The sequence below is a fragment of the Macaca fascicularis genome, chromosome 4 (assembly GCF_037993035.2).
Source record: "Macaca fascicularis isolate 582-1 chromosome 4, T2T-MFA8v1.1".
NCBI classification, from domain to species: domain Eukaryota; kingdom Metazoa; phylum Chordata; class Mammalia; order Primates; family Cercopithecidae; genus Macaca; species Macaca fascicularis.
Window position 1 is genome coordinate 86,409,804 of NC_088378.1, and position 26,420 is coordinate 86,436,223.

Here is a 26,420-nt window from a genome sequence, read left to right on the forward strand (position 1 = left end):
GCGAGAGACGGACCGCTCCTCCCATTCGTCGCCGCCTTAACTCTTTGCTATCCTTCCGCAGAGCTTCCTCTTCTTTCCCTCTGACCTCGGAAAGAAGGGGGCGGGGCCTTCGGGGGCGGAAGTTGCAGTGCATTGTGGGTTCTCCTGGAGCGGTGGAGTTGATCCTGAATGAAAGTGGCGCGCTGCCCCTGACGTTACCCGGATTTGAGCGGCTGGAATTCGGATTACTGCTGCGATTCGGGTGTCTCGGACCCCGGTGCGCACCGGACCACGGGGAGGCGGCTGCAAAGGCGCGGCGAACGTTGGTGAGGGAGGGCAGCTCTGCGCAGCCCCCAAGACATGGCTCACAACAAGATCCCGCCGCGGTGGCTGAACTGTCCCCGGCGCGGCCAGCCGGTGGCAGGTAACCTGGACTGGGGGGTATTCGAATCCCCACACTCCAGCGTGCCCGGGGGTGGGCCGACTGAGGAGCTCAGCTTTTGGTGGTTCTGTGCCCGTTAGTGGTATTTCAGGAGTGGGATATGCTCCATCTGATTACGCTTCGTGGACGAATGTTTGGGAACATGAACGGGAGGGGATGGTCGGCGGATGGGGGGCACTTGTCACTATTCCTGCCAGGCTAACTGTGCGAATGTGAAGGTAGACAGTAGGTTGGTGGCAGGAGGTGAGGATCCAGGAATACAGTGGGCGTACTTTGAGTCTTAGTAGTTTGTGAACCTTTTAGGGTTCAACCTTCCCCTCGAATTAGAAGGGATGAGTGTCAGTCTTGAGATGGAGGAGGATAAGGAGGGAAGGGGCGGTTCCCAGCGGTGAAATGGGGTCACATTGAGACTGGGAATCTGGAGGGTGTTTTTGTTAGTTTTTTGTTTTTATTTTTTTTTGTGAAACAGGGTCTCTCGCTGAGGCTGGCGATCCTCCCACCTCAGCCTCCCAAGTAGCCGGGACTACAGGCTCCTGCCATCGCACCCGGCTACTTTTTTTGTTTATTTAATATATATATACACATTTATAATATATATATTTGAGACATAGTCTCTCTCTGCCGCCCGGGCTGGAATGCAGTGGCGTGATATCGGCTCCCTGCCTTAGCCTTCCAAGTAGGTGGGATTACAGGTGCGTGCCACAACACCTGGCTAATTTTTGTGTTTTTAGTAGAGACGGGGTTTCACCATGTTGGCCAGGCCGGTCTCCAACTCCTGTCCTCAAGTGATCCGCCCGCCTCGGCTTCCCAAAGTGCTGGGATTACAGCCGTGAGCCAGCACGCCCAGCCATAATTTTTTTGTTTATTTCTTGTGGAGACAGTTTCACTATGTTGCCGAGGCTGCTCTTGAACTCGTGGACTCAAGCGATGCTCCCACTTCGGCCTCCCAAAGTGTTGGGATTATAGGCGAGAGCCACCCTGCTTGGTCTGGTTTTTGTTTCTTTAAATCATTTTTCTTGTAGTTTTTTTCATCTTTATTGAGCTTGAATACAATAGGCTTTAAAGTGTACAGTTTGATAAATTTTGACTATATATACACAAATACATCTCTTTCCTAGGAAACAACCATGAAACCATCACCCCTCAAAGTTTCCTCCTGTCCCTTTTTAAATCTCTTCTTTGCCTGGCAACTGCTGATCTGCTTTCTGTAATTATAGTTTGCATTTTCTAGAAATTTTTAAATAATTGGAAACATATAGTGAGTACTCTGCTTGGGGTGGAAGGAAGTGTGTGTGGCTTTTTTCACTAAGCATAATTATTTTGATACTCATCCAGATTATGCATGTATCAATAGTTTATTCCTTTTTTATTGCAGTGTAGTAGTCCATTGTTCTGGGTATACCACAATTTGTTTACCTCTTCATCTATTGATGGTCATTTGGGTTGTTTCCAGTTTTTAGCTATTACAAATAAACCTGCTGTGAACATTTATGTACAATTCTTTGTATGGACATATACTTTCATTCCTTTTGTGTAAATCTCTAGGAGAGGAATGGCTGCATCATATAATAGGTGTATGTTTTAAGAATTTTAAGAAACTGCCAACCTCTTTTCCAAAGCGGTAACACTTGATAGCCCCACCATCAATGTATTATACAGAATAAATTCAAAGGACTTAAAAACTCGCAAAAAATTTGGACACTTCACAAAATAAGATATATGAATAGCCAAAAAGCTATGATGGCGTGGTGGTGTGTGCCTGTAATCCCAGCTACTCGGGAGACTGAGGCAGGGGAATCACTTGAACCCGGGAGGCGGTGGTTGCAGTGAGCCGAGACTGCACCACTGCACTCCAGCCTGGGTGACAGAGTGAAACTCCATCTCAAAAAAAAGTAATTTGTACTTAATCGTGTAATTTATTAGTAAGGGTTCTCTACAGGGACAGAACTAATAGGATATATATATACACACACACACACGTAAAGGGGAGTTTATTAACTATTAACTCACACAATCACAAGGTCCCACAATAGGTTGTCAGCAAACTGAGGAGCAAGGAGAGCCAGTCTGAGTCCCAAAACTGAAGAACTTGGAATCCAGTGTTTGAGGGCAGGAAGCATCCTGTACAGGACAAAGATGTAGGCTGGGAGGCTAGGCCAGTCAAGTCTTTTCACATTTTTTTTCTGCCTGCTTTATATTCTAGCTGTGCTGACAGCTGATTAGATAGTGCCCACCCAGATTAAGGGTGGGTTTGCCTTTCCCAGCCCACTGACTCAAATGTTAATCTCCTTTGGCAACGCCCCCTACACCCAGAATCAATACTTTGCATCCTTCAATTCAATCAAGTTGACACTCAGTATTAACCATCACAGTAATTTCTTTGATATTTTGCATATTGAGGAAAATGTTATGGCAGTTCAAACTTATATGTTGCAAATATTAGGATTCACTTTACTAGTACTAGAAGTTCATAATTTTCCTGAATCAGAAAGAAAATGGTACTAACTACATATAATATGTTCTCCTGTGAAGTCACCTTCTCTAATGAAACCAGACTTGCAATGAGAGAGAGCTCTTGGAGACAGGGCCAAGCTTTATTTTCTGGAGAATTGTTTTTTCCTCCTTCTGAGTTAATAGATTTCAGGTGAATACTTGGAAGAAAACAAACTTATAATTTCTTTCCCTTTTTCCTTTTTTTTCCTTTTTTTTTTGAGACAGGGTCTTGCTCTGTCACCCAGGCTGGAGTGCAGTGGCGAGATCTTGGTTCATTGCAACCTTTTCCTCCCAGGTTCAGGCTATTCTTCTGCCTCAGTCTCCTGAGTAGCTGGGACTACAGCTGTGCACCACCGTGCCCAGCTAATTTTTGTATTTTTAGTAGAGATGGGGTTTCACCATGTTGGCCACGCTGGTCTCCAACTGCTGACCTCAGGTGATCCACCTGCCTCGGCCTCCCAAAGTGTTGGCATTACAGGCATGAGCTACCGCACCCAGCCCTCCCTAGTTTCTTAAAGGTATATCATTCAACATAAAATTATTTCATATCTGCTATGTAAAGAGCTTACTAGGAACTGTGGGAATGTAAATATGAGACACAGCCAGGTGCATTGGCACATACTTGTGGTCCCAGGTACTGGGGATAGTGTGATGGTGATAGTGATGGTGATTTTGAAGTCATTTTATTTAGCAGATATTTAAATGTCTACTTTGTGCTAGTCCTGGGTGCTAGGGAGATGGCTAAGATATATTACCCTTAAAAAGCATAGTCTCATGGGAGTAGCAAACCATCCATTTTAAGCACAGTTCTGTTGTAAAAAATGTAGCAAAGACTATTGTAGTATACGATGGGAATCAGAGGTAATAAACCTAATTCCCTGAGGTTGAGGAAGAAGAGATGGGAAGGAAGGAGATCAGGTGAGACTTCCCAGAGGAGGTCGTACATGAATTATCTTGAGTAAATAGAAGTTTTCTAGATAAATAGTTGGCAGGGGGTGTTTTTGGAAAGTTTCTGTTAGGATAGGATGATGTAGGATGATGATGGGAGAGATAATAGACTGAAAAAGTGTTTTTGTTCTGGAAGATGTAAGTGAGGTTATGAGGTTGGAGAATAGCCTGATCATAAGGCAAGTAGGGTGTGATAAGGTATCTTAATATTCATATGCTTTAAATTTTCACTGGTATACAATTGCAGTTTTTTTCAGCATCAAGATGAGATTATTTGAATCCAGGTTAAAAGCTTACTTTGACTTTTCTGTGTTTAATGAATTGATGGAGAGAGGAATGGAAATAGACTGATTAGGAACTTGTAGCCCAGGTGAAAGACAGTAGTGATGGTTTAGAAGTGAGACATGAAGCGTAGAAGGCTAATTTGAGAGATATTAAGAAGGGAAAATGGATGGAACTTAATGTTGTATTTAGAATGAGGGAAAGAGGGTCAAAATTTAGTCTGAAATGTCTGGCTTATGCAGTGAGATATTTGATATTATTAGGGCTTATGGAGAGAGAAGCAGGTTGGAGGCGATACTAAGATCCTGATTGCTCAAATAGAGATCTTTAGTAAAGATATTTTTAAAGAACATTTTAATTTTATTTCAGTAGTTTTTGGGGAACAGCTGGTTCTTGGTTACATGGATAAGTTCTTCGTGGTGATTTCTGAGATCTTGGTGCACCTGTCACCCAAGGAGTGTACACTTTAGTAGTCTTTTATCCCTCACCTCCCTCCCACACTTCATCCTGAGACCCCAAAGTTCATTATATCATTGTTACATCTTTGCATCCTCATAGTGCAGCTCCCGCTTACAAGTGAGAACACAGGATATTTGGGTTTCCATTCCTGAGTTACTTCACTTAGAATAATGGGGTCCAACTCCATCTAGGTTGCCGTGAATGCCATTATTTCATTCCTTTTTATGGCTGAGTAGTATTCCATGGTATATATACATACCACATTTTCGTTATCCACTCATTGGTTGTTGGGCATTTAGGCTGGTTCCACATTTTTGCAATTGCAAATTGTGCTGCTGTAAACATGCCTGTGCAAGTGGCTTTTTCAGATAATGACTTATTTTTCTCTAGGTAGATACCCAGCAGTGGGATTGCTGGATCAAATGGTAGTTCTTCTAGTTCTTCAAGGAATCGCCACACTGTTTTCCATAGTAGTTGTACTAATTTACATTCCCACCAGCAGTCATTCATGCCAACATCTGTTATTTTTTGATATTTGATAATAGACTGAAAAATGGTCATTCTTGCAGGATTAAGGTGGTATCTCACTGTAGTTTTAATTTGCATTTCCCTGGTAGTGATGTTGAACATTTTTCATATGTTTGTTGGCCAACTGTTTATCTTCTTTTGTCTGTTCATGTCCTTTGCCCACTTTTTGATGGGATTATTTATTTTTTTCTTACTCATTTGTTTGAGTTCCTTGTAGATTCTGGATATTAGTTCTTTGTCAGATGCATAGTTTGCGAAGATTTTCTCCCACTCTGGGGGTTGTCTGTTTACTCTGCTGATTATTTCTTTTGCTGTGCAGAAGCTTTTTAGTTTAATTAGGTCCTATCTATTTATTTTTGTTTTTGTTGCATTTGCTTTTGGGTTCTTGATCATGAACTCTGCCTAAGTCAATGTCTAGAAGAGTTTTTTTCTGATGTTATCTTCTAGAATTTTTATGGTTTCAGATCTTACTTAGGTTTGAGTTGATCCATCTCCAGTTGATTTTGTATAAGGTGAGAGATGAGGATCCAGTTTCATTCTTCTACACATAGCTTGTTAGTTATCCCAGGACCATTTGTTGAATAGGGTGTCCTTTCCCCACTTTATATTTTTGTTTGCTTTGTTGAAGATCAGTTGGCTGTAAATGTTTGGCTTTCTTTCTGGGTTCTCTATTCTGTTCCATGGGTCTGTGTGCCTATTTTTATACCAGTACCATGCTGTTTTGGTTACTGTAGTCTTGTAGTATAATTTGAAGTTGGGTAATGTGATGCCTCCACATTTGTTCTTTTTGGTTTGTTTACTTTGGCTATTTGGGCTCTTTTTGGGTTCAATATGAATTTTAGGATTGCTTTTTCTGGTTCTGTGAAGAATGATGATGGTACTTTGATGGGAATTGCATTGAATCTATAGATTGCTTTTGGCAGTATGTTCATTTTCACGGTATTGATTATATCCATCCATGAGCATGGGATGTGTTTCCATTTGTTTGTGTCATCTGTGATTTCTTTCAGTAGTGTTTTGTAGTTTTCCTTGTAGAGATCTTTCAGAACCTCCTTGGTTAGGTATATTCCTAAGTATTCTATTTTTTTTTTTTTTTGCAGCTGTTGTAAAAGGGATTGAGTTCTTGATTTGATTCTCAGCTTGGCCACTGTTGGTGCATAGCAGTGCTACTGATTTATGTAGGTTGATTTTGTATCCTGAAACTTTAAAGAATTCATTTATCAGATTTAGGAGCTTTTTGGATGAGTTTTTAGGGTTTCCTATGTATACAATCATATCATCAGTGAAGGCTGACAGTGTGACTTCCACCTTACCAATTTGGATGTCTTTTATTTCTTTCTCATTGCTCTGATGAGTACTTTCAGTACTATGTTCAATAGAAGTGGTGAAAGTACCATCCTTGTCTTGTTGCAGTTCTCAGGGGGAATGCTTTAAACTTTTCCCCATTCAGTATAGTGTTGGTCATGGGTTTGTCATAGATGGCTTTTATTACCTTGAGGTATGGCTTTATTACTTTGAGGTATGTCCCTTCTGTGCCAGTTTTACTGAAGGTTTTAATCATGAAGCGATGCTGGATTTTGTCAAATACTTTTTCTGTATCTATTGAGATAGATCATGTGATTTTTATTTTTAATTCTGTTCATGTGATGTATCACATTTATTTTTATTTTATTTGTTTATTTTTGAGACAAGAATCTTGCTCTGTCACCCAGTCTGGAGTGTGGTGGCAGCATCTCAGCTCATTGCAACCTCCGCCTCCTGGGTTCAAGCGATTCTCTTGCCTCAGCCTCCTGAGTATCTGGGACTACCTGCCACCACGTCTGGCTAATTTTTGTATTTTTAATAGAAGCGGGGTTTCACCATGTTGGCCAGGCTGGTCTTAAACTCCTGACCTCAAATGATTCACCCACCTTGGCCTCCCGAAGTGCTGGGATTACAGGAGTGAGCCACCATGCCCAGCCAATGGTTATTGACTTGTGTATGGTAAACCATCTCTGCATCTCTGGTATGAAACTCACTTGGTCATGGTGTATTACCTTTTTGATATGCTTTTGGATTCAGTTAGCTGGCATTTTGTTGAGGATTTTTGCATCTATGTTCATCAGGGATGTTGGTCTTTAGTTTTCTTTATTGTTATATCCTTTCCTGCTTTTGGTATATTAGGGTGATACCGGCTTCATAGAATGATTTAGGGAGGATTCCCTTTCTCTGTCTTTTGGAATAGTTTCAGTAAGATTGGTAGCAATTCTTTGACTGTCTGGTAGAATTCAGCTGTGAATCCATCTGTTCCTGGACTTAAAATGTTTAAATTTTAATTTAATTTAATTAATTTTTGTTTTCTTGGACTTTTTTCATTGGCAGTTTTTTTTTGTTACTGTTTCAATTTTGCTACTTGTTATTAGTCTGTTCAGAGTTTCTATTTCTTCCTGATTTAATCAGGGGGATTGTATATTTCCAGGAATTTATCCATCTCCTCTAGATTTTCTAGTTTGTGCATATAAAGTGTTCATAGTACTATTGAATGATCTTTTATATTTTTGTGGTATCGGTTGTAATATGTCCTGTTTTGTTTCTCATTGAACTTACTTGAATCTTCTTTGTCTTGCTAATGGTCTATCAATTGTGTTTATATTTTGAAAGAACCAGTTTTTTTTTTTTTTTTTTTTTCTGAGACAGAGTCTCGCTCTGTGCAGTGATGACATCTTGGCTCACTGCAACCTCTGCCTCCCAGGTTCAAGTGATTCTCCTGCCTTAGCCTCCTGAGTAGCTGGGACTACAGGTGCCCCCCCACCATGCCTGGCTAATTTTATTGTATTTTTAGTAGAGATGGGATTTCACCATGGTGGTCAGGCTCAAATTTCTGACTTCAAATGATCTGCCTGCCTTGGCCTTCCAAAGTGCTGGGATTGCAGACATGAACCACTGTGCCGCACCCAGAACCAGTGTTTTGTTTCATTAATCTTTTGTATATGTTTGGTTTTTTTTTGTTTGTTTGTTACAGTTTAGTTCTGCTCTAATGTTTGTTACTTCTTTTCTTCTGCTCGGTTTGGGTTCAGTTTATTCTTGTTTTTCTAGTTCCTTGAGGTGTGACCTTAGATTCTGTTTGTGCTCTTTCAGATGTTTTGGTGTAGGTTTTTTTTTTTTTTTTTTTTTTGAGATGGAGTCTCACTCTGTAGCTTGGGCTGGAGTGCAGTGGTGCGATCGCGGCTCACTGCAAGCTCCGCCTCCTGGGTTCAAGCGATTCTCCTGCCTGAGTAGCTAGGATTACAGGCGCCCGATACCACGCCTGGCTATTTTTTTGTATTTTTAGTAGAGATGGGATTTCACCATGTTAGCCAGGCTGGTCTTGAACTCCTGACCTTGTGATTTGCCTGCCTTGGCTTCCCAAGTACTAGGATTACAGGCATGAGCAGTGCACCATGCCTGGCAATGTAGGTATTTAATGCTATGAACTTTCCTCTTAGTACTGCTTTTGCTGTGTCTCAGAGGTTTTGATAGGTTGTGTCACTGTTATCATTCAGTTCAAAAAATTTTTAAATTTCCATCTTTATTTCATTGTTGACCAAAGATTATTCAAGAGCAGAAATTTTAATTTCCATGTATTTGTATAGTTTTAATTTTTTAAATTTTATTTATTTTTATTTATTTGTTTTTTTTTGAGATGGAGTCTTGCTCTTTCGCCCAGTCTAGAGTGCAATGGCGCAATCTTGGCTCATTGCAACCCCTGCCTCCCAGGTTCAAACAATTCTCCTGCCTCAGCCTCCTGAGTAGCTGGGATTACAGGTATGTGCCACCACGCCCAGCTAATTTTTGTATTTTCAGTAGAGGTGGGGTTTCATCATGTTGGCCAGGCTGGTCTCGAACTCCAGACCTCAGGTGATCCACCCGCCTCGGCCTCCCAAAGTACTGGGATTACAGGCGTGAGCCACCATGCCCGGTCCTGTATCTGTGTAGTTTTGAGGGTTCCTTTTGGAGTTAATTTTCAATTTTATTCCACTGTAGTATGAGAGGACATTAAATAGAATTTCAATTATCTTAAATTCATTGAGACTAAATATCTGTTAAGTCCATTTGTTCTAGGGTATAGTTTAAGTCTATTCTTTCTTTGTTGACTTTTGTCTTGATGACCTGTCTAGTGCCGTCACTGGAGTATTGAAGTCCCCCACTATTCTTTTGTTGCTGTGTATTTAATTTCTTAGGTCTCTAGTATAATTGTTTTACAAATTTTGGAGCTCCAGGGTTAGGCACATATATAGGATTGTGATATTTTCCTGTTGGACAAATCCTTTTTTCATTATATAATGTCCTTCTCTGTCCTTTTAAACTGTTATTCCTTTAAAGTTTGTTTTGTCTGACATTAGAATAGCTATTCCTGCACACTTTGGATTTCCATTTGTGTAGAATATCTTTTTCTACCCCTTTACCTTAAGTTTATATGAGTCTTTATGCATTAGGTGAGTTTCTTGAAGGCAGCAGATACCTGGTTCATGGGTTGTTATCCATTCTGCCATTCTGTGTCTTTTAAAAGGAGCATTTGGGCCATTTATATTCAATGTAATGCAGTATTGAGATGTAAAGTACTGTTCTATTCATCTTGCTAGTTGTTGCCTAAATACTTTTTTTAAAAAAAATTCTGTTACAGTTTTATAGGCCCTGTGAAATTTATGCTTTAAGGAGGTTCTGTTTTCGTGTAATTTGAGGTTTTGTTTCAAGGTTTAGAACTCCTTTTAGCATTTCTTGTAGTGTGTCTTTCATTTCTTGTGGCCAATTCTCTAAGCATTTGTTTATCTGAAAAAGACTATCTCTCCTTCATTTATGAAGCCTAGTTTTGCTGAATACAAAATTCTTGGCTGACAGTTATATTGTTTCAGGAAACTAAAGATAGGACATCAGTCCCTTCTGGCTTGTAAGGTTTCTGCTGAGAAATCGGCTGTTAATCGGTTAGGTTTTCCCTTATGGGTTATCTGATGCTATTGTCTCACAGCTCTTAAGTTTCTGTCCTTCATCTTGACTTTAGATAACCTGATAACTATGTGCCTAGGTCATGATCTTTGTGATGAATTTCCTAGGTGTTATTTGAACTTCTTGTATTTGGGTGTCTAGATCTCTAGCAAGGCCAGGGAAGTTTTCCTCAATTATTTCCTCAAATAAGTTCTTCAAACTTTTATATTTCTCTTCTTCCTCAGGAATACCAGTTATTCTTAGGGTTGGCTGTTTAACATAATCCCACATTTCTTGGAGGCTTTGTTCATTTAAAAAGATTTTTTTTCTTTGTTTTTGTATGATTGGGTTAATTTGAAAGCCTTGTCTTTGAGCTCTGAAGTACTTTCTTCTACTTGTTCTAGTCTATTATTGAAATTTTCCAGTGTATTTTGTATTTCTCTAAGTGTGTCTTTCATTTCCAGAATTTGTGATTGTTTTTTCTTTATGATATCTGTTTCTCTCTGGAGAATTTTTCATCCATATCTTGTATTTTTAAAAATTTCTTTAAGTTGGTTTTCACCTTTTTCTGGTATCTCCTTGAGTAGCTGAATAATCAATCTTCTGAATTCTTTATCTGGCAATTCAGAAATTTCTTCCTGGTTTGGATCCATTGCTGGGGAGCTAGTATGGTATTTGGGGGTTTTATAGAACCCTGTTTTGTCATATTACCAGAATCACTTTTCTGATTCCTTCTCATTTGGGTAGTCTGTTTCAGTGGAAAGGTCTGAAACTCAAGGCCTCTGTTCAGATTCTTTTGTCCCACAGGCTGATCCCTTCATGTTGTGCTCTCTCCCTTCCTCTAGGGATGGGGTTTGGGGCTTACTGAGAGCTGGATTGGTGTGATTGTTATTGCTCTTCTGGTTCTAGTCACACTGTGGAGCTACCAGGTCCCAGGGCTGGTGCTGAAGAATGTCTGCAGAGTCCTGTGATGTAATCCATCTTCAGGTGTCCCAGCCATTGATACCAGCTCCTACTCTGGTAAGGGTGGCAGGGCAGTAAGTAGACTCTGGGAGAGTCCTTGGTTGTAGATATATTTAATGTGCCGGCTTTCTTGAATGCTGGTTATGCTAGCAGTGAAGTTGTCATGTGGACAGACTCAGGACCTCTGATTAGCCAGATTGTTGCAGGCAGTGGTATATTAGCTGTTATTTTATCTTTCCTGGGAGCAGGATTATTTTGTCATGAGTTGCTGTAATGGCCTGAGTTAGTTGGCTTGCAGCCAGGAGGCGGTGCTTTCAAGAGATCATTAGCTGTGGTGCTAGTTCGGGGACTAAGTTTGTCCTAAGTTGGCCAGGGTAAGTATTCTGGTTTCTCAGGCAATGGGTGGGGCATAAAGCTCCCAAGAATTTCTGTCTTTTGTGTTCAGCAACCAGGGCAGGTAGAGAATACCATCAGGTAGGGGAAGGGTTAGGTGGATCTGAGCTTAGACTCTCCCTGGGTGGGGCTTACTGCAGCCACTTTAGGAGATGGGGGGTGGTTCTTGGGCTAATGGGGTTATGTTCCAGAGAGGATTATGGCGGCCTCTGCTGTGTCACATAGTTTGCCAGGGAAGTGGGGGATAGCTGGTAATGAAAGACTTCACCCAGCTCCCATGCAGTTGGTGAGGCTGGTCTTCTGTGGTGCACCCCCCCACTCCTCAGACCTTGCCTCTGAATGTAAGTTTCCCCACTGAGAAAGTGAGCATGGCTTTCAGGCCCTGTCCCTCCCTGTCTGCCTCCCTGTGTACCCACTGGGCAGCTTCTGTGCTTATATCTGCAGCAGTTCCCATTCATTCCCTGGATTCTGCTCAAGAAAATTCATGCCCAGTCAGAATTATTATGAGTTTCATTTGGAAGCTTTTTTCCCCCATGACCCTCCCTAATTCTGCTGTCTGCTTTCCCTGAGGGCCCCTGTGAGATGTAGTCAGGAATGGCTTCCTTGGACTTGAGCTGGAGACTGGGAGTGCCTACAAGACTCTGCCTGCGGCTGCTTCTACTTTTAGACTTCACTCGGCTCCCTAAATTCATTTCAGCTGTAGGTAAAGTTAAATCCTTCTCCTGTGATCTGGATTTTCAGATTCCCCAGTGGGGAATGTGTGTTCAGAGGCAGGTTTTTCCCCCCTTTCACACTTTGGGAGCTCATGGTTTTTCGCCTGTCGCATGGAATTTGCAGCGCTGTGTGGCTTCTTTCAACAGATCTGTTTGGCTGTGGCAAGTTTTTGAAATCAGACAGCACTGAAATTTGCTGCATAGATTGATTCTTCCCTTCATGAAAGATTTCTCTGTAGCATTTTAGCCATGGTAGAACTTTCTTTAGCCATGGCAGAACTTTCTTCCGGGTTGGAGTCAGTTCTCCCCAACCCTGCTGCTGCTTTATCAATTAAGTTTATGTAATATTCTAAATCCTTTATTGTCACTTCAGCAATATTCACATCTTCACTGGGGCCAGATTCCATATCAGGAAACCACTTTGCTCATTTGTAAGAAGCAACTCCTCATCTGTTGAAGTTTTATCATGAGATTGCAGCAATTTGGTCACATCTTCAGGCTCCGCTTTAAAAAATGTTTGTATTGGCCAGGCGCGGTGGCTCACATCTGTAATCCCAGCACTTTGGGAGGCCGAGGCGGGCAGATCACCTGAGGTCAGGAGTTTGAAACCAGCCTGGCCAACATGGTGAAACTGCGTCTCTACTAAAAATATAAAAATTAGCTGGGCATGGTGGCAGGCGCATGTAAACCCAGCTACTCATGAAGCTGAGGCAGGAGAATTGCTTGAACCTGAGAGGTGGAGGTTGCAGTGAGCCGAGGTCGTGCCATTGTATTCCAGCCTGGGCGACGCACTAAGACTCCGTCTCAAAACAAACAAACAAACAAACAAACAAACAGTTATTTATTTATATTTTTTTGAGACAGGGTCTCACTGTGTCCTCCAGGCTGGAATGCAATGGCATGATCCTGGCTCACTGCAGCCTCGAACTCCTGGGTTCAAGCGATTCTGCCACCCCAGTCTCCTGAGTAGGTGGGACTACAGGTGTGTGCTACTATGGCTGGCTAACTTTCAGGCTGCACTTCTAATTCTAGTTCTTCTGCTATTTCCACTACATCTGCAGTTACTCCACTGAAGTCTTGAACTCCTCAAAGTCATCCATGAGGGTTATAATAAACATTTCAAACTCCTGTTGTTGATATTTTGACTTTCTTCTATGAATCATGAATATTCTTAATGGCATCTAGAATGGTGAATCCTTTCCAGAAAATTTTTTATTTATTTTGCCTGATCCATCAGAGAAATTACTACATATGGCAGTTATAACCTTATGAAATGTATTTCTTAAATAATAAGACCTTTTTAGGGAACCCACTCTGTGAAGAAAAACAAAAATAATATAGGACTTGAAAACTGAAACTACCCCTTGATCCATGGGCTGTTATGTTAGTAGGCATGGAACCAACATTAATCTCCCTGTACATTTCCATCAGAGCTCTTGGGTGCCTAGGTGCATAGTCAGTGAGCAGTAATATTTTGGAAGGAATCTTTTTTTCTGAGCAGTAAGTCTCAAGAGTGGGCTTCAGAAAATTCAGTAAAACATTCTGTAAACAGATGGGATGTCATCCAGGCTTGTTGTTCATTGATACAGCACAGACAGAGTAGATTTAGCATACTTCCTTAAGGGCCCTAGTATTTTCAGAATGGTAAATGAGCACTGGCTTCAACTTGAAGTTACCAGCTCCTGACAAGAAAGTCAGCCTGTCGTTTGAAGCTTTGAATCTAGGCATTGTCTTCTGTCTAGCTATGAAAGCCCTAGATGGCATTTTCTTCTGATAGAAGACTGTTTTTCTGTTGTTTAGTGTAGCCATGTTCGTCAATTATCTTAGCTATATCTTCTGGATAATTTTCTACAGCTTCCATAACAGCCCTTTACCTTGTACTTTTATGTTAGAGAGATGGCTTCTTTCCTTAAACCTTATGAATCAACCTCTGCTAGCTTCAGATTTTTCTTCTGCGGCTTCCTTACCTCTCTCAGCCTTTGTAGAATTGAAGGAAATTGTTGCCTTGGTCTGGATTAGGCTTTGGCTTAAGTGGAAATGTTGTGGCTGGTTTGATCTATTCAGACCACTGAAATTTTCTCCATATCAGCAATAAGACTGTTTTGCTTTCGGCCAGGCATGTTGGCTTACACCTGTAATCCTGGCACTTTGGGAGGCTGAGGCATGTGAATCACGAGGTCAGGAGTTTGAGACCAGCCTGGCGAATATGGTAAAACCCCGTCTCTACTAAAAATACAAAAAAATTAGCTGGGCGTGGTGGCATGCACCTGTAGTCCCAGCTACTCAAGAGGCTGAGGCAGGAGAATCGCTTGAACCTGGGAGGCACACGGAGGTTGCAGTGAGCCGAGGTCGCGCCACTGACTCCAGCTTGGTGACAGAGCGAGACTCCGTCTTAAAAAAAAAAAAAGACTGGTTATTTCGCTTTCTTATCATTTGTGTGTTCACTGGAGTAGCACTTGTAACATCCTCTGCGAATTTTTCCTTTTCATTTACAACTTGGCTAACTGGTGCAAGAGGCCTAGCTTTTGGCGTATCTGGGCTTTCAGTGTACCTTCTTCACTGAACTTAATAATTTCTAGTTTTTGATTTAATTGAGAGACATATGATTCTTCATTGCACTTGAACACTTAGAGGACATTGTAGGGTTATTAATTGACCTAATTTCAATATTATTGTGTCTCAGGAAATAGGGAGGCTTAAGGAGAGGGAGGGAGACGGGGAATGGCTGCTTGGTGGAGCAGTGAAAACATGTACAGCATTGATTTATTAAGCTTGCCATTTTATGGGTGTCATTCATGGCACCCCAAAACAATTACAGTTGTAACATCAGAGATCACTGATCATAGATCACTGTAACAAATATAATAATAATCAAAAACCTTGAACTGTTGTAGAAGTTAGTTCCACAAAATGTGGCACAGACACAAAATGAGCACATACTGTTGGATAAATTATGGTGCTAGACTTGATAGACAAAAGGTTGCCACAGACCTTCAATTTATTAAAAAATGCAGTATCTGTGAAGTGCAGTAAAGCAAAGTATGCCTGTAATACTAGTTCCTCTCATAAACAACTGCCCAAAACTCAGGAGTTCCAATCAAATTATATTTCTTGCTCATATCAGAATGTGTTGTATTGGGCAACTTTCCCAGGCTACTCTTCTGTGATTAGCAACTTGCTAGGCTCTTTCCATCTTGTGATGCTGTCATCTTAAACATGTGACTTCTAAAGTTGCCATGAAAGTGGAGGAGCAAGCATGGGTGATCTCTCAGGGGGTTTTTGGCCAGCCTTGGTAGTCGTATAGTTAACTTTGGCCCGTATCCCGTTGGCCAGAATCCAGAACATGGCCCTCACCCAACTACAAGAGAAACTGAGAAAGCTAGTCTTTCATTGTGTCCTGGAAGAAGAAAGTAAATTGAATGTGACCAACAGATAGTGTCATTTCTACCATGGCAATAGATAAAACTTCTCCCAGGCAGAGACCGTAGAGAGAGTAGAGAAGGTGCACAAAGGAACCCCTAGAAACCTGACATTTATAAGTTGGTTAAAGAAGAAAGAGGGAACAAAGGAGTTGAGGACGAATAGCTAGAAATTGAGGGAGGTGTGAGGTGGGTGATTGAAACTAACAGGAGTTGGGTGTCATGGAAGACAGAAGAGATTTTCAAGAAGGAAGGAGTTGCCGGATACGTGAAATGCTGCTGAAATGTTAAGATACCAGAAAAGTTGGTAAAATCTGTTGGTGACTGTGACAAGTATTTTCAGTGGCAATGTGGGATCAGAGGCCAGATTGGAGTGGATTAATGAGCTACTTTGTTGCAAGTCTCTTAGAGAGTTGTAGGGGATTGCTGAGGAATATGTGTAGATGGCTCTGAGACCTGTTTAAGAGGCTAATTGCTACCTTTCCTACCTTTCGGATAGAGTGGTCAAAAGAGTGGGCATAGAGTGGCCAAAAGGAATGATCAGCCAACTGGCTGAGGAGGAGGCAGGGGCTGGAACATGGAAGATGTAGGACTATCTTCATTAACCCATCTACCAAGGCTATGGATGGGCCTTAGTCATATCAGCAGATGCCGCTGGGATGGAAACTAATGATGCCCGAAGACCAGATGCAATACAGTTCAGTTTACTGGAAGCAAGAGAGGAAAAAGATGGTGTACAAATAGCAGTTGCTCCCCTTTCCCCCAGTGCCAGGGTCTTTACCTTTGAGGAATGTAATCACATCCAGGAGGAGAGTCCTGATTTGACTGTGGGCTATCTTGAATGAGAGCTCAAAAGCTAAATTATGCACAGTTATAGAGAAGTAAAGTCTACACTTCTGCTGACACATGTATACATAAATGAATTGGAGGTAATGAAGTAAAGATAGGAGTATGTGTATTAAACTTTTTAAAAAGTTTGGTTATGAAGAGGAGTAAAAATGAAGCATAAGTTGGGGGATAAGGGAGAGTTTAGGGCTTGTTTAAATGCTGATGGGAATGAGCCAGCAGATGTCTGAGATCTGAAGATGTTGGGGGTGAGGGTTGGGAGAAGAAGAAAGGGTTGATTGATGGCCCTTGAAAGGTAAGATGGTAAGGAAATCTTGAGCAGAAGGGAGGATTTTTAATGGGAGGAGGAGTATGGGCTCAGATACAGAAAGGTTTATAGATTAACGGCAAAGACAAGGCAAGTTTCTGCCTAATGGTGGAGAGGCATTGTTGAATAGCAGTTTCATTCATGGGCTCTACATCCATAGTCTTCATTTGAATCACTGTTTTTACCATTTATTTGTGGTGTGACATGCGGCAAGTTGCTTAATCGCTCTTGCTTTGTTCTCCTCATCTGTAAAATGAGGAATAATAACAATACTTATTGTTAGGAGTAAATGAATGAATTATGTACAATATTTTAAACAGTGTCTGGCATGTGGTAAACATACACAATTAGCTTTAATTATTATGGCTCCTTTTTTTTTTTTCTTTTCAGTGAAGTCTAACTTAAAGTTGTCAGTTGAAAAGGGGATGTTTTAGGAATGAGGAAAAAATGTAAAATATTTATCATAAGGCATAGGGGTGTGTGGGGACTGCCTTTAATATTGGTGATTATGAAGTATAGTGTCACCCATCTTTTGTGCTGTGAGATTTGCTCTAGGAGGCCTCAGCTACATATGTGTAGGCACAAAGAAGTTAGGTGGTTGGGTTCATTGAGGTCTGGATTTTTCTCAGGTGAGTGTGACTGGGTAATGGGGGCAGCGCAAGGAGGTTAAGGGTATTTACAGAGGACTAATTATGATGATCTACTGTGGACTCTGATGTTGGATAAGAAGGAAAGGGAACCCTGAAAGAGCTGATGGAAATAGGATTGGACCTCTGAGAGTAAGTAAGTAGTAAGAGGGAGAGAAAGTCTGATGGGATGAATCTTCTTATTTATTTTTTATGTTTATTGTTTATGGTTTATATTTTCCCAATAGAATATAAACACTATGAGGGCAGCAGGGTTTTTCTGGTTTTTGTTTGTTTGTTTTTTTCCTTTTCACTAATGTAATCCATGTGCCTATAACAATGCCTGGTACATAGTAGATACCCACTATATATCTGTTAAACTAAATGAAGTAAAAGAAACCTAACTCAGATGATGGTGGAGGTGGTGAGAAGTGGTCAGATTTTGGATGTATTTTGAAGGTGGAGCTGCAGGATTTGCTGATGGATTGGATGTCAGGTGTGAGAAAAGGAGAATAGTCAAGGATAACCTAAAAGGTTTTGGTCTTGGGCTGCTAAAAGAATGATGTTACTATTTGCTGAGATAGGGAAGAGCATGAAAGGAGCAGGTTTTAGAGTTTGAATATTAAGAGATGAGATTTGGATATCAAATCTGAGACATCTGTTAGGCGTAAAGTAGAGGCTCAGTAGGCAGTTGATATCCATCTAGAGTTAAGGGAGTGATTTGAGCTGGAGATATAAATTTGTAAGTCATTAGCACATTGATGACTTTTAAAGCCATGAGACTAGATGAGACACCAAGGGAGTGAATGAAAATATAAAAGAGATCCAAGGATTGAGTCCTGAGACAAAACATAGAGGAGTCAGGGTGATGAGGGGGAGCCACTAAAGATGACTGAGAAGGAGAGGCCAGAGAGCTAGAAGGAAAACCAGGAGGATATAATAGTATTCTAGAAGTCACATGAAAAAATGGTTCAGGAATTCCCTCTTTCATCAAAAAGTGATCAGTTTTTCTTATGTTGCTGAGAACTTAAGGTGAGAACTGAGAGTTTACCATTTGATTTAGCAACGTGAAGGTTATGGGTGGTTTTGATTTTGCAGAAAACAAAATCTTAAAAAATTATTTTTTTTCATGAAATCTAGTTTAAAGTCTTTGGACAAATATTAAGACTTCACTTAGGTAGATAATATTGTTTTTATTGTGTTTGGAATATAAGGCCAGGCTCAGTGGCTCACGCCTATAATCCCAGCATTTTGGGAGGCCGAGGTGGGCGAATTGCTTGAGTTTAGGAGTTGGAGACCAGCCTGGGCAACATGATGAAACCTCATCTCTACAAAAAATACAAACAATTAGCTGAGTGTGGTGGTGTGCGCCTGTAGTCCCAGCTACTGGGGTTGCTAAGGTGGAAGGATCGCCTAAGCCCAGGAGGTTGAGGCTGCAGGGGCTGACATCACGCCACTGCACTCCAGCCTGGGCAACAGAGTGGCACTCTGTCTCAAAAAGTAATACATATACATAGATCAGTTAAAATACGTTTTTAAAAAATTGGTTATATGAAGTGACTTCCTCTATGCTATACTGTCATTCAGGAAAAAAGGTAAAAAAAAAAATCAGTCTTTCTAGCTGAAATAACCACTAATAGTTGTTTGAAGGAAGATTTTGGTTAGCATTCTCTCAGAATGATGTCATGTTCTAGCATGATCTTTATCCTGAGATATAGAATAAGGTCTACAACCTTTTAGTATCAGATTGGAGAAAGTTCCAACCTGATAATAAAAACCGCATAGGGCATGTAATCCCAGCACTTTGGGAGGCTGAGGTGGGTGGATTGCTTGAGCCCAGGAGTTTGAGACTAGCCTGGACAACATAGTGAGACCCTGTCAACCTGCTTCCCCCAGCAAAAAAATTAGCTGGGTATGGTGGCATGCACCTGCAGTCCCAGCTACTTGGGAGGCTTAGGCAGGAAGATTGCTTATATTTTTAAGGGTTTTAAATTAATAACTTTTAATGTAGTGGTATAGAACTTAGAGTTTTAATGGAAGTTCTATTCACTGGTAATTTTTCTTTTGCTGTTATATTTGATTGTCAATTTTAATAATTTTTTTGTCCTTAAAAGATATAGGGTAGTATCTTTTAAAAGTACAGTTTAAATTGAGAGTACTTCATGAACACTTGCATTTTTAGATTGCTTTTCCATTTAAAATGTTTTAAGAGGCTGGATGTGGTGGCTCACGCCTGTAATTCCAGCACTTTGGGAGGCCAAGGCAGGTGGATTGCTTGAGCCCAGTAGTTCGAGACCAGCCTGGGCAACATGGTGAAACCCTGTCTCTACTAAAAACACAAAAATTAGCCGGGCTTGGGTGGTACACACCTGTAATCCCAGCTACTTGGGAGGCTGAAGCAAGATAATCACTTGAACTCGGGAGGCAGAGGTTTCAGTGAGCTGAGATTGCACCATTGCACTCTATCCTGGGGGACAGAATGACACTTGGTCTCAAAAAAAAAAAAAAAAAGTTTTAAGAAGGTGATATTCGAGAATTGTTAATTATAGAAATTTAATCTGAAACATTTCCTTTAATGGAAATTATTACCTATCTTTGTTGTTTAGGAAGATTCTTACCTCTGAAGACAATGTTAGGACCAAGATATGATAGTCAAGTTGCTGAAGAAAATCGGTTCCATCCCAGCATGCTCTCAAATTACCTAAAGAGCCTAAAGGTAAGAAACAAAACTTCTTTTTGTCACTGATTTAATATACTTTGTTCACTCTTATTCTTCAGGTGACTTTTAAAAAAATCTTATTAATTAAAATAATTAATAGACTCAAGGGAAGTTGCAGTAATTGTACATAGAATTCTGTGAACCCTTCTCCCAGCTTCTCACAATGGTGTCATTTTATATAATTGTAGTACAATATCAAAAGCAGGAAATTGACATTGATACAGTACTGCTAACTGATTTCTGATCTTACTTACTTTGTATATGCATTTGTGTGTGTGTGTGTAGTTCAGGACAGTTTGATCTCATCTGTAAATTCATGGTGGTGGTTATAGAACTGCTGCATCTCCACAAAGGAATTCCCTCATGCTACCTCTTTATAGCCAGACTCTCTCCTCACCCCTGTCCCTGTACTCTGGCAGCTGCTAATCTGTTCTCCACGTGTAGTTTTTCCATTTAAGAGAATGCCCACCTGACGTCCCGGCCCCCAGCAAAACTTACTATAGCCTCCACTAACAACCATACCCTAAGCTACCAAGGAAACTGACTCTGTTTACAGCTGAAGAAACCATACAGAGACTACACTACTGCATGCATCCACAATCATAGCCAAAGTGCTCTACCCAAGCAACACCACAAATATATCTTCAGGAAAAAGTCCTTCCCTACAAAAACTAATTCCAAAAATTGGGACTGGGGCTGGGCGCCGTGGCTCATGACTGTAATCCCAACACTTTGGGATGCTGAGGCAGGTGGATCACTTGAGGATAAGTGTTTGAGACTAGCCTGGCCAACATGGCAAAACCCTGTCTCTACTAAAAATACAAAAATTAGCCAGGCATTTTGGTGTGCACTTGTAATTCCAGCATACTCAGGAGGCTGAGGCACAAGAATCGCTCGAACCTGGGAAGCAGACAGAGGTTGCAGTGAGCTGAGATCACACCAATGCACTCAAACCCAGGCAATAGAGCGAGACTCTATCTCAAAAAAAAAGAAAAACTGGGGCTGGGATGGTGGCTCATGCCTGTAATCTCAGCACTTTCGGAGACTGAGGCAGGAGGATCGCTTCAGGCCAGGAGTTTGAGACCAGTGTGGGCAGCATAGGGAGACCCTGTCTCTACAAAATGTTAAAAATTAGCCGGGCATGGTGGTGTGTGCCTGTAGTCCCAGCTACTTGGGAGGCTGAGGTGGGAGGACCACTTGAACCCAGGAGGTTGAGGCTGTAGTGAGCCATGATCATTCACTGTAGCCTGGGCGATAGTGAGACCATGTCTCAAAAAAAAAAAAAGGAGAAGCACGTGTTACACCAGATGTGCAGATGTCAATGTAAGGACATGGGAAACATGAAAGAACAAGAAATATGGCACCTCCAAAGGAACACAATAATCCTTCAGCAGCAGATAAAAAATTCATAATCCGTCAGCAGCATAATAAAAAAACTTCATGAAGTGGTGGACAGATAATTCAAAATTTTGATACTAAGGAAGCTCTGTGTAAGAAAGAAGAGAATATTGAAAAGCAATACAGAATACTGAAAAGCAGTACAAATCAGAAAAACGATTCAGGGTATGAATGAGAAGTTTACCGTAGATAGATATCAGAAATCCAAACACGTTCAGGAACTGAAGAATTTATTGAATGAAATAGAAAATAGAATGAAAGCTTCAATAATAGACTAGATCAAGCAGAAGAAATAATCTCAGAACTTAAAGACAGGTCTTTGGAAATAACCCAGTCAGACAAAAATAAAGATAAAAGGCTAAAATAGAATGAGCAAAGCCTTCATGAGATATATGACACCAGAAAGTGACCAGATATTCAAATTTTGGTGTTCCAGAAGATGAAGAGAAAACAAAAGGGTTAGAAAACCTATTTAATGAAATAATAGATGAAAACTTTCTAAGTTTAACAAGAGGTTTAGACATCCAGGAGGATCAAAGATCCCCAAAAGATAACATCTAAAAAGTTCTTCTCCACAAGACATTATAATCAAACTGTCAAAAGTCAAAGAGAAAATGCAAAAAACATTAAGAGTGTCTAGTCATTTATAAGAGAGCCCCCATTAGACTAATAGTGGACTTCACAGCAAAATCCTTACAGACCAGGAGAGAGCAGAGGATATATTCAAAGTTCTGAAAGAAAATGCCTACCACCCAAGGATACCATACCCAGCAAAGTTATTTTTTCTTCATAAATGAAGGAGAAATAAAGTCTTTCCCAGACAAGCAGAAGCTGAGGGAATTCACCACCACTAGACTGGTCCTGTAAGAAATGCTTTAGAGAGTCCTGTACCTGAAATTGAAAGACTAGTAACTATCATCATGAAAACACAAAAATATAAATAAAAACCACTGACAGAGCAAACACATCAACAATGAAGGGGAAAACCTCAAATGTTACTACTACACAATACCACCAAACCGCAAAGATAAAACAATAAGAGAGAAAGAAAGGACAAAGGATATGCAACCAGAAATAAACAACCAGAAATAAATTAATAAAATGACAGGAATAAGCCTTAACATATTAATAATAACCTTGAATGTAAGTGGATTACACTTTCCCTTTAAAAGATGTAAACTGGCTGAATGGATATAGAAACATGACCTATCCATATGCTGCCTACAAGAAACTCATCTCAACTGTAAAGACACACATAAACTGAAAGTAAAGGGGTGGAAAAAGTATTCCATGCAAATGAAAACCAAAGGTGAGCAGGAGTAGCTAAACTTATATCACATAAAGCAGACTTTAAGCCAAAAACAGTAAAAGGAGATAAGGTCATTATATAATGATAAAAGGATCAGTTTAGCAAGAGGATATAACAATTCTAAACATATATGCACTCAACATCAGAGTACCTAGATATATAAAGCAAATATTATTAGATCTAAAGGGAGATATAGTCTCCCATACAATAGTAGTTGGAGACTTCAACACCCCACTGTCATCGTTAGACAGATCGTCTAGACAGAAAATTAACAAACATTGGACTAAATGGACCTAACAGACATTGACAGAACATTTCATCCAGTAGCCACAGAATACCCATTTTTCTCATGAAGAAATGGAACATTCTCTAGGATAGACCATATGTTAGGACATAAAACAAGCCTTAACAAATAAAAAAGTCAAAATCATATCGCATACCTTCTCAGACCACAATGGTAGCAAAGCTAGAAGTCAATAATAAGGGACTTTGGAAATTGTACAAATACATGGAAATCAAACAACATGCTCCCGAATGACCATTTCGTTAAGGAAGAAATTAAGGTGGAAATAAACCTCTTGAAACACATGAAAATTGAAACACGACATACCAAAACCGAAGAAGTATAACAAAAGCAGTGCTAAGAAGGAAGTTCATAGCATAAGTGCCTACATCAAAAAGGTAGAAGGATTCAGATACATAATGATACACCACAAGGAACTAGAAAAGCAAGAACAAACCAAAAATCAGTAGAAGGAAAGACATAATAAAGATCAGAGCAGAACTAAGCAAAATAGACACTAAAAAAAAAATACAAAGAATCAACAAAATGAAAAGTTGGTTTTTTTGAAAGGATAAACCAAATCAATAAATCCCTTCCTAGACCAACCAAGAAAAATGAGAGAAGACTCAAGTAAACTAAATCAGAAATGAGAAAGATAATATTACAGTTGATACCACAGAAATACAAAAGATCATCAGATACTTTTTTTTTTTTTTTGAGATGGAGTTTTGCTCTTGTTGCCCAGGCTGGAGTACAATGGTGGGATCTCAGTTCACTGCAACCTCTGCCTCCCAGGTTCAAGAGATTCTCCTACCTCAGCCTCCTGATTAGCTGAGATTACAGGCATGCGCCACTGTGCGTGGCTAATTTTTTGTATTTTGTACTTGAGACAGGGTTTCTCCATGGTGGTCAGGCTGGTCTTGAACTCCCAACCTCAGGTAATCTGCCTGCCTCGGCCTCCTAAAGTGTTGGGATTACAGGTGTGAGCCACTGTGCCCGGCCCATCAGAGACTATTATGAACAACTATACACTAACTGGAAAACCTGGCAGAAGTGGATAAGTTCCTAGATATATACAACCTACCAAGATTGAATCAGGAAGAAATAGAAAAGCTGAGCAGACCAATAACAGGTAGGGAGATTTAATCAGTAATAAAACATTTCCCAACAAAAAGTCCAGGGTCAGATGGCTTCACCACCAAATTCTACCAAACTTTAAGGAAGAACTAACACCAATCCTCAAATAATCCTCAAAAAATTGAAGAGGAGGGAATTCTAGCTAATTCTTTAAAGCTAGCATTATATTTATACCAAAACCACAACAAAAAGAGAAAACAGGCCAGTATCTCTGATGCAATGATGGTTCAGCATACGCAAATCAATAAATGTGATACATTACATCAGTAGAATGAAGGACAAACACCATGCGATCATCTCAATAGAGTCAGACAAAGCATTTGATAAGAACCAACATCCCTTCATGATAAAAACTCTCAACAAACTAGGCATAGAGGGAATATACGTCAACATAATAAAGGCCATATATGACAAGCCTACAGCTAACATCATACTGATTGGGGAAAAGCTTTCAACTTTTTCCCAGAGAATTAGAATGAGACGAGGATGTCCACTTATTCATCATGGTACTGGAAGTACTATCTAGAGCAGTCAGGCAAGAGAAAGAAATAAAAGGCATCCAAATTGGAAAAGAAGTCAAATTGTCCCTCATTGCTGATGATATAATCTTAAATCTAGAAAAACGTAATGACTCCACCAGAAAACAGATCTGATGAGAAATTCAGTAAAGTTGCAGGATACAGAATCAACATACAGACTGGCAGCAGGTCACACCCCTGTAGTCAGAGCGCTTTGGGAGGCTGAGGTGAGAGGATTGCTTGAGGCTAAGAGTTCAAGAACAGACTGAACCCCAAAGCAAGACCCCATCTCTACAAAATACTTTTTAAAAATGTAAAAGTTGTCCAGGCACAATGGTGCGTTCTTCTAGTTCCAGCTACACAGGAGGCTGAAGTGGGAGGATCACTTGAACCCAGGTGTTCCAGGCTGTGGTGAACCATGATTGAGCCACTGCACTTCAACTTGGGCAAAAGAGTGAGACCCTGGCTTTGAAAGAAACAAAAAAGAGAAAACAACATACAGAAATCAGTGTTTCTGTATGCTGATACTGAACTAGATGAGAAAAAAATCAAGAAGGCAATCCCATTTATAATAGCTTCAAAAAGGGTAAAATACCCAAGAATAAATTTAACCAAGAAAGTGAACGATCTTTACAAGGAAAACTAGAACAATGATGAAAGAAATTGAATGGGACACAAACAAATAGAAAGACCTCCATGCCCATGGATTGGAATAATTAATATCATTAAAATGACCATACTTTCCAAAGCAATCTGCATATTCAGTGCAATCCCTATAAAAAATACCAATGACATTTTTCATAGAAATAGAAAAAACTCCTTTTTTATTTTATTAAAACATTTTTTTTTAAAAAAATGGGGTTTCACTGTATTATCTAGGCTGGTCTTCAACTCCTGGGCTCAAGCATTTCTCCCACCTTGGCCTCCCAAAGTGCTAGGATTACATGCATGAGACACTGCACCCCACCAGAATCCTAACATTTATATGGAACCTGAAATGACCCTGAATAACCAAAGCAATCTTGAGCAAAAGGAACAAAGCTGTGGGCATCACACTACTTTACAATATATTACAAGGCTATAGTAACCAAAACAGCATGGTAGTGGTATAAAAACAGACTAATGGAACAGAATAGAGAATCCAGAAATAAATGCACGCATTTACAGCCAGCTGATTTAAACAAAGGCACCAAGAACATGCACTGGGGACAGGACACTCTCTTTAATAAATGGTGTTGGGAAAATTGGATATCCATATACAGAAGAATAACTGGACCTTTATCTCTCACCATATACAAAATCAACTCAAGATGGATTAAAGACTTTAAATGTAAGACCTGAAAGCGTAAAACAGTAGTTTTGAGAAGAAAGCATAGGGAAAACACTGTAGGACATTGGTTTAGTAACAATTTTATGGCTAAGACCTCAAAAACACAACTAAAACAACAGTAGACAAATGGGAGGATAGGAAACCAGAAAGCATCTGTGCTGGGTGCAGTGGGCAGTGACTCACGTCTGTAATCCTAGCACTTTGGGAGGCCAAGGTGGGAGGATTGCTTGAGCCCAGGAATTGGAGAACAGCCCAGGCAACAGAGTGAGACCTCATTTCTTGGTGGCACATACCTGTGGTCCCAGCTACTTGGGAGGCTGAGGCAGGATGACTGCTTGAGCCCAGTAGGTCAAGGCTGCAGTGATTTACATTCACAACACTGTACTC

At 40.4% G+C, this 26,420-nt stretch overlaps 1 protein-coding gene across 9 annotated transcripts in view; it reads left to right on the plus strand.

Moving 5' to 3' along the window:
• The first annotated feature begins 129 nt into the window (after positions 1 to 129).
• The window catches only part of RNGTT (RNA guanylyltransferase and 5'-phosphatase), a 333,967-nt gene continuing 307,676 nt past the window's right edge, over positions 130 to 26,420 (plus strand). For 5 of the 9 annotated variants that reach the window (XM_045391222.2, XM_045391223.2, XM_045391227.2 and 2 more), the window contains exons 1-2: positions 130 to 403; positions 19,946 to 20,055. In XM_045391222.2, coding sequence (XP_045247157.1) covers positions 340 to 403; positions 19,946 to 20,055 — 174 coding nt within the window. In that variant the 5' untranslated portion in view covers positions 130 to 339. Of the gene's footprint in view, positions 404 to 10,981; positions 11,093 to 19,945; positions 20,056 to 26,420 lie in introns of all 9 variants that reach the window. The other 4 variants (XM_045391224.2, XM_074037492.1, XM_074037494.1 and 1 more) reach the window with 2 other exon arrangements.